Genomic DNA, 12,922 nt, shown 5'->3' with positions numbered 1-12,922 from the left:
GCTCAATGTTTGATCTTCACACCTCTCCTTTTTCTTTCTCCAAATACTTGCCTCTTCCTCCGTACGTGTGTCGTTTCCACCTTGTCTTAAAACTCTTCCCAGTCTGGAAATGTCGCTTATCACTTACAGTCACAGGCCCTTCTTTCAAGCAGGAGTCCAAAATCTCTCCCTCTCTAGCAGAGGAACTGAATTCACACGTATCTCCTGACTTTGGTGACATTTACATGGCCCAAATCTTGCCCTTAGGCTTTGCTGTCAGGATCCCAGGTTGGTAAATCAAGCAATTAAGGTTTAAGAGATTGCAGATTAGTATTTAAAAAGGTGACATTTAAATTCAAATTACCACAAAATGACTGCAATTTTGGTATGAAAAAAGCAAGCTATAAAACTGATGTATTAAACTCTGTAATTTTCTCTAAATTTTATGTTGAAACTGTATTTTCAATGACTTATGACGATACTTAATTTCATCATTCAGTATTTTCCAAGCGGTTTTGTATAACCAAAGGATGCATCACTTCCCTAGGAGGCTGAGTAGTTGTTAGAAGAAATAATTGCTTACAGGCAGCTCTATTCACATTTGGAGAAGTGTTCAAATTTCTGAAATGATTCAGAATTCAGAAATGCTTCCGATTTATTTATTTATTTCCCCCCTCCCCCAGACCTTTAATGCTCTTGGGGCATAATTCCCAAGATGTCCAGTGTGAAATACAAACCATTATCCTAATGGTTAAGTCATTCAACCGGAATTAAGTATGAAGACAGAGGTGCTGGTACCAAGCAGCGGCCTAACTAACTGCTCCGTCCTGCCCAAGTACTTCTTACAGACAAGATCATAGGAAGGTTATCTGTCCTGGCTTGGTCCTTCTGGTCACTACCTCTTGCATGGCTGGCTATGTTGCCCCTTGTTCCCACTCACCCTGTTTGCCAGTCAGAATAGTTATCTGGAAACTCTAGAGGGCAGGAGGTGCTCCGGGCACCGGAGCAGAGGTTCCCCTGCAGCCCGGAGTGAAGACCATGGTGAGGCAGGCTGAACCCCTGCGGCCCACGGAGGTTCACGGTGGAGCAGATCTCCACCTGCAGCCCGTGGAGGACCCCACGCCAGAGCAGGTGGATGCCCAGAGGAGGCTCTGACCCCGTGGGAAGCCAGCGATGGAGCAGGCTCCTGGCAGGACCTGTGGCCCCATGGAGAGAGGAGCCCAGGCTGGAGCAGGTTTGCTGGCAGGACTTGTGACCCCACGGGGGACCACGCTGGAGCAGTCTGTTCCTGAAGGACTGCACCCCGTGTAAAAGACCCACATTGGAGCAGTCTGTGAAGAACTGCAGCCCATGGGAAGGACTCACGACGGAGAAGTTCGTGGAGGACTGTTTCCCGTGGGAGGGACCCCAGGCTGGAGCAGGGGAAGAGTGCGAGGAGTCCTCCTCTGAGGAGAGAGGAGCGGCAGAGACAACATGTGATGAACCGACCACAACCCCATTCCCTGTCCCCCTGCACCGCTGCGGGGGAGAAGGTAGAGAAAGTCAAGAGTAAAGTTAAGCCCAGGACGAAGGGCGGGGTGGGGAGAAGGTGTTTCAAGACTTGGTTTTATTTGTCATTATCCTGATTTTGATTGGCAAAAAATTAATTTCCCCAAGTTGAGTCTGTTTTGCCCGTGACAGTAAATGGTGAATGATCTCTCCCTGTCCTCATCTCGACCCACGAGCCTTTCGTTAGATTTCCTCTCCCCTGTCCGGCTGCGGAGGGAGTGATAGCGCGGCTTTGGCGGGCACCTGGCATCCAGCCCGCGTCCGTTCCTGCCCAGCTGGTTTGTGTCTCCTTCCTTTTGCCTTTCTCCAGTCAAGCGCTGGTTGGTTGAAGTCCAGCTCTGAGATGCCTCATCTCTCCCATTTACTACACAGGGAGTACAGGCCCCCGCAACTTTGGGGTGCTGCTGTGTTGAGTAGCCCTGTTTCTCTGTGAAGAAACAGTCTCAAGAGCAATTTTGGGTTGTAGTAGTCAAATTTATTTCCACCGTAGAAGCACACTTGTTTCAGTAATAAAAAAATAACATTTTCTTTGCAGAATAAAAGTAGTCCTGTAGTGGTATAAATATATTTACTTGCACAAGAATCCATGTAAGTCACTCAACATATATTCAGATTTAGTATTCTCATAGTCCTAAGTTTCAAATGGAGTCAACAAAAGATAGTTAGTTACTTGCAGAAAGATGAGAAATGTGAAGTCTGGCTCAGGTGGGATTTAAACACATACAAAATAACAGAAAGCTTCCTGTTTTTATTATTTTAAATGAATTCATTGCTTATGAAAAATACTGACAGCCTTCAGCACCGACCATTTCTGTTTGTCTAACTAAAACACACTATATGGCGTCGGCCATAGAAGGCTCTTCTGGCTGCCTCGCAGACGTGACCTCAGTGCTGGCCAGGCAGAACGAACATCAGGAGTGTCATGTTCAAGCTCAGTGCTCCTTAGTCTGTGCTCAGCCTCTGTGCCTCCACTCCCCAGGCTCCCATCACCAGCTACTGTCTCTCATGGAACAAACCAGGTCCAGCGATGTACTTCAGGGGGCCACCACAGACCCATCAGACAGCATGCCTGATCAATCAGTACGTCCCTATGCTATACTAAGACGGGTGCTGTATTCCACACAGCATTATTAATGACCTGGTGCAACCAACAGTCCAGCTTACAGTAGGCATGGTTGATGTGTGACCTTATCTAGTATGAACGCATCATACAAAAGGAAGAATACTATTTTCTGCACCCCCATTCAGTTCAAGCCATGGAACAACCGTAAACACAACTGCAGTGAATTTAACTTGTACTTTAACTTTTAGATAATTCTTGAACTCTTTTTCCAGTTGCGGGGGTGGAAAAAAACAAAAAGGCGATATTAAGTTTAACGAACCAATCGCATCGTGACTGTGCTATTGTGTTCTGTCTAACTTGCACTTATTTACTGTGCGGGCTATCACCAGCACCATGCCTTCACAACATACGCTGATTTATTCTGATCCTTCCTTACTGTTAGTACAGTGAAAAAAGTACAAGGTTCAGCCTTGCTTCTTCTCAATGTGTCTATGAGAGGAGGACACCAAACTAACACAACACAATACTGAAGACAAGAGAACGTAACACTTGGTTCTGATACACTGAAAAGCAATTTCACACATAAGCTCAGTTATGTAGGCACACAGACATATTGAGCACCATTCTTTTTTTCTTCCTTTTTTTTTTTCTTTTTCAGTTTAACATCAACATTCCACTCTGAACAGAAGAATGTTAAGCCTCTAGGACAGGTTCAGTATTAAGAAAAGCACTACCTCTATTTTACAAACATCAAAACACTAACGTTGATAATTCAGTCATGGAGTTCACTGCAAGTGACCCTCTCGCTGAATTCGAAGGCGCTCCTTCTCCACCTGCAAGCGTTCCTTCTCAATCTGCAGCTTCTCTGACTCAAACTTCAGGAACTGCAGCCTCTCCTTCTCTAACTGCAAACGTTCTTTTTCAAGTTTTAACTTTTCAGTTTCTAGATCCAGAGGCTGTATCATGGGTTTCTCTGTTTGGGTGAGGTCATTCTCCAGGGCAGGTTTTTCAGCATGCAGAGTCTCTAGCCTGAGTTTCTCCCATTCGATCTGAAGCCGCTCCTTCTCAAGCTGAAGCCTCTCACGCTCCAAGTCAACGTGCCGCAACCGTTCTTTCTCAATTTGCAGGCGCTCCTTCTCTACTTGCAGCCTTTCGGCTTCAATGTCTAGTCGCTGCTTCTCCAGCTCCACCTTCTGCTTCTCCAGATTTATAAGCAAGTGAGAATCTTCATAGGCGAGCCTAGCTTGAGCAGAGCTGAGATTTCCAAACTCTTCAATGTGGGGGAAGTCTGGTAGGTCATTTTCCTTTTTTGAATCTGGCAGAACGGATGACAAAATTTCTTCTTCTTCCTCAATAGGAAACTGCAGAGAGGAACGCAACAGACAAGGATTACATTCCAGTCTTTATGCCACAATAAAGCTATTACACACAACTTGACTGAAAAGAACATATTGGGCCTTTTCATCTTAAAAGCTACTCGGAACTGTTTAACTCACATGCTGTGAACTAACTAAGTTCTTGTCATTTTTATGAAACGGAGTGTATCATGATGCAATCTCTTCAGTCACATGCTACTGGTATAATACCAGATGAGAACTGCGAGGGTAACAGTTTTTCAGGTAGTCCTTGCAAGGAGCGGGGAGTTGGACTCAAGGATCCTTATGGGTCCCTTCCAATTTGAGATATTCTATGAACTATGCTAGATCAAAAGACTGTTTTCTACCATTACACATGCAGAGAAACACGTTTTATCCACCAATTAATATCTGGCCATGACAAATGCTAAATCAGCTTGTCGGCAGACAGGCAAAAAGATACAGAAAATATTGCACGACAGATGTTATAGAGCATTCAGAACCACTGAGAGAAAACTGGATCTAAAAAAAGCATGTGCGGTTCTTACTTTTCTTATAGCTGGGTGACTTCTGTGTAAGCCCCCAAGAATTTGTTGTGACTAATTCTTCATCAGAGCAGCTGGATCCATAGGCTATGTGGTACGTAAGCTAAACCATCCTTTGCTAACCTGAGGATTCCGCTTCTACAAAACATTTAACGCTGCTGTTTTTCACATGCTCCTAACCCTTCAAACTGTATTAAGTGGTCAATAAAGAAGGACTTGTTTAACCCATTCTCTATTATTACATTTGCTGTAAAGCTATTTATGATGCACATGACTACGTGGGTAGGACCATTGCTCTGGGTGGACTGTAACAACTTGTGCAGAATTACAGCCCTTATGGGCTACAAATTCAGAGTACACAAGGGATAACTGTCTCCCACTAAGTACGCTGCAAAGGAAAGGCCAACTGAGGAAGAGAGGGGTTCAGAAACTCTTAAGACAACGAGTGCCGCTGCCAGTCCTCCACCATTAGAGCAGACAGACACTGTTCCTCAGCAGCTGTCAGACAGTAGGCTCACTACCATTTAACAGCTTATGTGGATTTCTTCCCAGCACACAGCTCAACTGAGCTAAGACAGGAGTTGCTTCCCCCGCCTTCCCCCCTCCAAAACAAAAACCCCAACCCAAAACTGTCCGAGTAACCCGTTTTGAAGGGAGAACTAGGTATCTGTACAGGTACAACAAAACCATCCAAACATTCGCCTTCTCTCCAGCTGGCTGCCTACCCCAGGACCGTCACGGTACTACTAGGAGTAACAACTTGTCTACAGGACGCACAGCTGCTTGTCAAATTCACACTAAAATTCTGACCGACAGGAATGGCTGACTGACTCACTCAAGTAATGTTTTCATCTCCTGTGGGTTCAGTTTAAGAAATACAAACAGCGTGCTGTTTCTTTCTGTACCTGCACGTAACATATGCTTCCATTTGTTAAAAGAGGTGCATTTCTCTTCTCCGTTCAGCCAGCCAGCCAGCCTCAGTATTAAAATCACCAGTTTCCTTCAACAGCGTATTTGCGTTCTACTGACTAAACTAATCCTTACCTACGGCACATGCAAATGGAAAATAGATGGGCAAATACACATTCAAAGTTGAGGGATATCAATTTCATAACCAACATCCAAGACCTTACACACAGTTGCAAGCTGCTAGGTTTGAATCCCATCTCTCTGAAACATATTTGTTTCTACAGCTTCTTTAATTCACACATTCAGAAAAAACAGAAACAGACGCTAGGAAGAAACACAGCAAAAAGCCTTATGCTGGAACGAAACGAAAGCCATATTGCAAATAGCTAATGTACGTCAGTCACTCACTTCAAAGTTCTGCGGATCCTCCTCTTCCTCTTCTACTTTGATTTCTGTTAAAGATCCACCGGCTTCTCTGAAGTCAGTGATATTTTGCCATTCAAAACTAGATTCAATTGCAAATCCCATTTTCTCATCCATGTCTTCATTGAGAGAGTCATCTAAATTGGATGAAGGAAGGTGAAACCCAGCACCTACTACTTTGATGTTTGCATTTAGACGTTTTCTCTTCATGAGTGCTCTCCAGTCAAGGTATCGCCTTTTCACTTCTGTCCCTGTTCTTTGCTCTCCTTCACCTACAGCATTTACACACTCTGCTATTTCCTCCCAAGCTTTCCGTTTCATCTCATTAATTGTTGTATTAAGTTGCTTTGAAAAGAGTACTTCTCTCCTTTTTCTGATTTCCTTAAGGAGAGTTTGAGTTTCCTGAACACTAAAATTGCTTTTTCTTTTTCTTTTTAATTGTTTCATTTTTTCCAGCTTTAACCTAATAATTTCACCACAGCAGACTACAGAGATGATCTGACACTAATCGGTTATTAACAGAAAAAAAAATTTAAAAGCCAATGAAAGCAGAGCTCAGTTCTCGTGAAGTGAATTTTCTCTTCACTTTGTAGTAGTTTCCTATTTGTCAGGCTTCCTAAGAGAAAAAAAGCAAACAACATAAATCTCCAACGTATACACTGCATATTTTCATTTAACGAACTTGACTCCTAAGTCATCATTTAAGGAATGCGTATTTTGAACTGATCGTTCACTCAACAGAAGAAAACCATTTAGGGGACTGACATTTCTGAGACATTTTACATGAGACACCATTTCCAGAAAAAAAAAAAAAAAAAAAAGTAGATTAATCTGAAAAGTTAAAGTTTTAGAGGCTCTTCTGACTGATCTTAACCACAAGACGAGAACTGGAACAATTCTGCTGAACGTCAGAAAATAACTACTAGTTCAAACAAATGTCATGCATTAGAGAGGTTTTAACAGCAGACAGATTTGGGAAGAATCCATTACACGCCCATGGTAAAGCCCTCCGCTATCCTTCTCACACTGCAAAACACCTCAAGTCAGATGGGATGACAAGTTGAAAGCATGTCCAGTCCTCTACCCTCAGCAATCGCTGGTCCTGGGCCTGATGCTGGAAAGAAAGCTAAAGCCCATAACACGCCTGACAGAATGCACGTAACTCTACAGAAAGTGGAAAGTCTGAGTGGGAGAAACAGAGGACAATTAACGCAGTGATGAGTGTATCATAGACCATACCACCAAAAAAAAAAAAAAAAAAAAAAAAGAATTGAAAGCACAGACTGAGAATTAAAAAGGTTCTTGGTCAGGCTGCTCGGTAATGGTCCAACTTAGGACTTGTTTTGACCTTTCCTTTGTACCACGTTACCTACCACTTTAGGCAGGTTTAAAAGGCTTTACAGCAAGTAGGCCAACAATTCACTACACAGTACTTACACTTTCAAGCTGTTATGTTTGTTCACTAGTAATCTACTATAGAATTTTGTCCACCTGAAGCAAATGGCTCACAGATTACATATTTGATTGCTACTGACTAATGGACTGAATCCTTAAATACCAACCCCCCCCCAGCTACACAGGATTCTTAAATTCTAAGGTTTTTTTCCTCCTGTTGTTCTCCTAAACTTGGTTAAAACATACACATCAGCACCTTACATAAAAACTCTCCATGTGGGGGATAATACACAGAATAGCTTAGACATCATTCTTCATTTCCTCTGCGCTACTGACTGTAAATAAGTGGTTCACTTACAAAGTTTTCCGTATCAAGCAGCATTCTTTCACACCCCACACGTAAGCATGCTGGCCTCAAATATTTTTTAAAACTTTGCATTTAGGAAACTGGTTTACTACTTTTCCTCGTTAAAATATTGCCCTCGCTGTCAATCCGTTTACTTCCGATGGTTACTACCGAGCAAATACGCAAAACCGAGTCCCAAGAAGGAACCAACTGCATAAAGCACAGGCGCGTATCAGCACGGACCACTCTGCACTGCTCCCGTGCAGCCACCAGCACTTCTGGCTCCTCAGACTCAAGCTGGACGCTGCATGTTGCTGTTTAAGGTGTGTGGAACACAACAGCGCTAGTGCTTTTCTGTTATTATGGCAACTGACTTCCTTGACCTCTGTATCAAATTCTAAGTTTATCTTGTGTAAGTTTGTTGTTTTTTCTTTTTTATCTGTTAAAAAGTGACCAAGCAGAATTCTTTGGAAAAGCTACCTGCACACAGAACACATTAAGAGCGCTTTTAGAAGCTTCACTGTTAATAATACAATTATTCCGGACTGATAACGATACAGATCAAGCTGTGATTCCTGGTTACTGAGGAATGACCAAGTACTTGTATCTTCAGGCTGGCTTTAGAAACACACACATTTGCACTTACCTGTTCTCAGGGTGGGGAGTGCATGTGAAAGATTCAGAGGTATCCATTTTGAATTGGTCTTCCAGAAGATAAAGGGAATTACACAGAGTCTTTATACACTACGTAAGTTCCACAAGAACTGTAGCTGTTCTGACTTGTCACTACCAAAACACCGAACCTCTGTTTATAAGGTCACACTTATTTTTATTGAAATCAGTAGGATTTCACATTTGATTTTAAGCATGTACTTAAGTGAACATTCAAGTACTTTGCCAACTATGGAAAAATGGGTTAGATTTTCTAAAGTACTTGCCAATTGGATAGGTCAAACTCTTGAAAGTAGTAGTAGATACTTAATTGTCTCTTAAAGTTCCTAAATATCAGACTTTTGCTGAATCACAGCCACTTTTGCCTCAAGACATGTGCTGGCTAAGTCCTTTACTTAGCCCCAGCTGGAATGAATAAGGTTCTGGTCATTCCCCAGTAACAGGGAACCACAGGATTTGAGAGACCATATGGCATCTCTATTTACCCTGGCCCTCCCTGAATTTCTCAGTGCTAGCACAGCAGGATAAAGTGGGCACAATCACAGGAAAACAACAACAAAAAAAAAAGGGGTTTCAAATCAAATTTTCTTCAACACTATTTTCTAACTATAATTCTACACAGACACGGAAGACACAGCCAGCCAAGCTTTCATCTTGGCTCCAGAGAAGGTCGAGAGTCAAAACACACAAATGTCGGGTTACCTGTGGGTCAGCCCCACTGCTCCTTGGGCAGGTGTTGTGCATCGCCTGTCTGATCTCCTCAGCCACTCTTTGTGAAGTGCCTAATCTTGGGTTTGGATTTTATGCCATGAGTCAAGCCCATAACCTTTCAAGATTATACTACTACCTTGGAAACTACTGGCATTCAGTTCCTTTATTATCTAAAGTTTTCTTTTACACTTTTTTTTTTTTGCTAGAACGTGTCTGATACAAGGCCCTGAATTTCCCAGTAAAACAACAGCAAAGCTTACCTATTTTAAAACTCATGAGTATTAACTTCCAATTGGTAAGTACATCTTACCTTTTCTAACTCTTTCCTTTTTGAAAGCGTATTGCCTCATTAAAGACAATTCCCTTCTTATTAATATAAATGGGCGTTAATGAATTGTCTTAACAGCATATTGACTTCCAGAGTTACATCAGCCCCACTGTGGGACCGTTCATCTTTCTGATATATTAACTAAAAAGCATTATTATCTAACTAAAGCTGAGGTTTGGGATATTCTGTTTTCTGACATTGCTAGATGGTCTCCAGGATATTACTGTTTCATGCAGAAAAATGAACTGTTACATGCTCAAGGTACGTAAGGGATAGGAACAGTAATAAGCTAGGATTTGTACACATTCTAGATAGTTACATAAAAAGAACCCCAAACCTATCACCGTTTTGAAAGGCATGATTTAAAAAAACATGACATAGAGCGTGTTTAAGTTTTGCTTTGATATGAAGTCTAAAGCATGAAATGCATAGATTTTGAAAAAAACCTGTATGTAGACATTACAGTTTTTCTGAAATCAGAGCCGTAACTGCTCACATTTTAGTGCCCTTTGCAGAGGATTCCACAGCAAATAATATTTGCTGAGTGTGCCAGTTGGGAAGATGGGCAGTTCACTCAGAAGCAGCACGCGGAGATAAGAGCAGAGGTGGAAAAAAAAAAGAAAAAAATCTTTTGGTCAGATCAAGCCACTTACACCACTATGAAGGTAAGAGAAGACATCTGCAAGAAAAAAATTCCTTCTCAACTATACAACCAAAAGTACTTCTGGCACTTGACCAAAGACATCAGTCACCTGACAAGAACAGCTGCAGTCCGGTTAAGTGACAGAGATCCCTGGGAAACAACAGAGGATGCAAACAGCCCATTACACGACCAGTCACGCCCCCATCATACGGCATGGTGCTAGCTGCAAATGCAAAATGCGTATTTTCACAGTTTGGGTAGAAATGCAAAATGCTGGCTAGAAAAAAAGAAACAATTCCAGTCACACGATAACAGAAAGTTTTCAAGGGTCTTCCAAGAAAGATGGCAACATGGAGCTATGAGTCTGACGCAGCCCTGTCAGGCCAGAAGCAACGTGGGGTCAAGAAGGTCCCCATCACTGGACTAAAGAAACACCAACTATTTGTCAGGGTTGAAACAAAACCAGTATTGCAAAACTAAACTGAACACCCCATAAACACACAGAACACAGATACACTGAATAACTTTGACGTACTTAATGACAGAGGCACCCCCATTCTGCCTCTGTGTCTCCCCTGCTCACATAATGTTGTGTGAACACATGTTCGACCAACAAAACAAACAAAAACCACAAAACAAGCAAGCCAGCAAACAAACAAAAACCATCCAGGACTGAAGGATTGTTGCTAGCATTGAACTTGAATTATTCTCTACAAAAATCATTACTTTTTTTTCTTAAGTTTGATGCCTTGATAGTTTGCCTTTTTTAAAAAAACTTTCAGAGCTTATGATTGAAGGAAAAAAACCTTTAAATGAGAGGATCTGCTACCTGTATTTTTTTAAAATAAAATTTGAGAGTTTGATGATCTTTGCATGATACTAAAGCCTAGGGCTTTCCAGAAAACTTTGTATGTGATTCCTAACGGATGGCTATGTTGGCTTGGAACAACTGCTTTCGTCCTGAGAGGCTTTAGCACAGGAGGACCCGGGTGCTGCCGGACACAGGTCACCGAATGGGCAGTCCTCCCCGCAAGAAGCCTGCGGTTTCAGCACCTGAAACGGCAAGCGCTAAAGGGAACCAACAGCACCTACAAGGGTAACCGAGGGAGGCGGAGGGGCGGTACCCAGCATGGGAAGCAGCCGCGGACTCAGGCCGTTGGCTCCACAGATTCATCAGCCGACCGTTCCCCAGCCCCCGAAACCGCCGCGGCCGCCAACGGGAGCACGCCTCCCCGCCGCGCCGGGCGCGCCTTTGGCGGCGCGAAGGCAGGCCCGGCCCCCAGCTCCGCGCCGGCCCAGCCAGAGACCTCGCCGCCGGCCGGCGGGGCGGGCCCGGGCCCGCCAGGAGGCGCACGGAGCCCTGCGGGAGGCCGACAAGGCAACAAAGGAGGCGAGGGCAGGGCCGGCCGCCCCGGCCGGCGCCTCCCCGAGCCCCGCCGGGCTCAGCCCCGGGCAGCAGGTGGGCCCGCGGCCCCCACCCGCGCCGCAGGCCGGCAGCCCCCCGGCAAGTGACCCGCAGGCGGGCCGGCGGGGCCCCGCGGCTCTCCCGGGAGGAAGAGGAGGGCCTCCCCGCCGGGCCGCCGAGGAGGACGGCAGCAACCGCCTCGCCGCCCTCAGGAGCCGGGGCTCCGCCGGTCCCCCCTCAAAGGGGCCGGGGGCCGCCTGCACCCCGCGCGGGCAGCAGCCCCGCGGGGGAGCGGCTGCCTCGGGCCCGCTCCCCGCCCCGCCCCGCCCGGGTCCCCGGGGAGCCGCGCCAACTGCTCACCTGCGCCCAGCTCTCCCCTCCGGGTCGCCGGCCCTTTAACAACCGCCGCCCTCCCATTGGGCGAGCTGCGTGCCTGTCAGTCCTTCCCGCACGCCTATTGGCGGGCCACGGCCGCCGCTGCTCCTCCGCCCCGCCCCCTCGCCGCCCCGACGCGCCCAGAGGCCCCCACATACGCTCGGAGCGCGGCAACTCCTCTCCCGGCGGGGCCGCCGCCGTGCGCAGCCCCCGGGCCCCATTGGCTACAGTCGCTGCTTGTCTTCCCGCTGCCGGCGATGATTGGCTAGTGCCTGTCAAGGCCCGCCTCTCCCCTCAAGGAGCTTCCGGCGGTGGGCATCTCGCCGGGTCCTGGAGGAGCCGCACGGGGCGGCCCCGGCGCCACCGTCCCGGCTGCTTTGCCTGCGGGGGCGGCGGGAGAGGGCTGGCGCCTCTCTGCGGCGGTCTGGAAGGGAGCGGGGGGCTCGGGCTCAGGCGCGCCTCCCGCCGGTGCGCCGCGTGAGCGCAGGCCCAGGCGGAGGGTGCGGGTTCGCCCCGGGGACGTTTCCGCGGCCGCGTCGGGGCAGCCGCGGAGCAGCGGGCAGTCGGGTTGTGGTGGCCGAGCTAAGGCATCGGCATTTGCATTTCCCCCTAAACGGTGTGGTGTGAGTGTGTTGCGGGTTTTGTGGTTAAAATAGTGAAATAACATTTGTGGAGATACTGCAATAAAAAAGTAATTATCTTTTGGAAAGTGCTGCTTATGTAAGCCACCATGTCATTACTGTAAGTGAATATACATGCAAAACGCTTCTGTGGAGCTTTCTGTTCTGGGGCTCTTCCTTTTTGTCTCCGCAGCCCCACGGGCAGTGTCTGGCACTTGCTCTTTGGATCGCATCCTGTTGCCGTGGTAACGTGACCTTTGTGCAGGCTTAAGGCACTACTTGCAGGTAGAGAATTAAAAACTTTTTTTTCCCCAAAGTTTGCTACCTCTGTTCTGCCTAGCCTGATGCGCGTAGGTATTATTTTACATATTTCTTAACAATTACTTGCTCAATCCTTTCAAATCCAAGCTCTGGGCTGTATTTGGACTTAAGCAGTTTCACTGGACGGATAGGTTATTTGAGTCATGCACCTTCTAGTAATCATAATTGTGATGATGAAACTACAAATCTCCTTTAAAATGGTATTTTCCAGTGTCAGTCAACAATTCTGGCAGTGAACCTCCTGAAAATACTTAGAGAAACTAAATGGGAAAGGCTATGAATTC

The 12,922-nt window shown here is 45.9% G+C and overlaps 1 protein-coding gene across 2 annotated transcripts; it reads right to left on the bottom strand.

The window, feature by feature from the left end:
* Positions 1-1,962: 1,962 nt before the first annotated feature.
* On the bottom strand, positions 1,963-11,975 carry LOC148055929 (myb/SANT-like DNA-binding domain-containing protein 4). 2 transcript variants are annotated; one of them, XM_087756528.1, is made up of 3 exons: positions 11,856-11,975; positions 5,808-6,438; positions 1,963-3,951 (listed from the first exon to the last, which is right to left on the bottom strand). In XM_087756528.1, the coding sequence occupies exons 2-3, from the start codon at positions 6,267-6,269 to the stop codon at positions 3,376-3,378; spliced, it is 1,038 nt and encodes a 345-aa protein (XP_087612654.1). In that variant the 5' UTR covers positions 6,270-6,438; positions 11,856-11,975; the 3' UTR covers positions 1,963-3,375. The 2 variants fall into 2 exon arrangements, with proteins under 2 accessions (XP_087612654.1, XP_087612653.1); XM_087756527.1 differs by lacking the exon at positions 11,856-11,975 and adding an exon at positions 11,683-11,827.
* Positions 11,976-12,922: the final 947 nt, after the last annotated feature.

The sequence above is a fragment of the Nipponia nippon genome, unplaced genomic scaffold, assembly GCF_047370975.1.
Source record: "Nipponia nippon isolate SJK-2023a ecotype South Korea unplaced genomic scaffold, ASM4737097v1 scaffold_2, whole genome shotgun sequence".
NCBI lineage: Eukaryota > Metazoa > Chordata > Aves > Pelecaniformes > Threskiornithidae > Nipponia > Nipponia nippon.
The sequence above is the reverse complement of the archived record's forward strand: the minus strand, read 5'-3'. Positions and strand labels throughout refer to the sequence as shown.

Coding starts and splice junctions, on each gene's coding strand:
- LOC148055929 (XM_087756528.1), bottom strand. CDS start 6,269: ATGAAACAATTAAAAAGAAAAAGAAAAAGCAATTTTAGTGTTCAGGAA. Junction 3,952..5,807: donor AGGATCCGCAGAACTTTGAA/GTGAGTGACTGA, acceptor TCCTCTCTGCAG/TTTCCTATTGAGGAAGAAGA.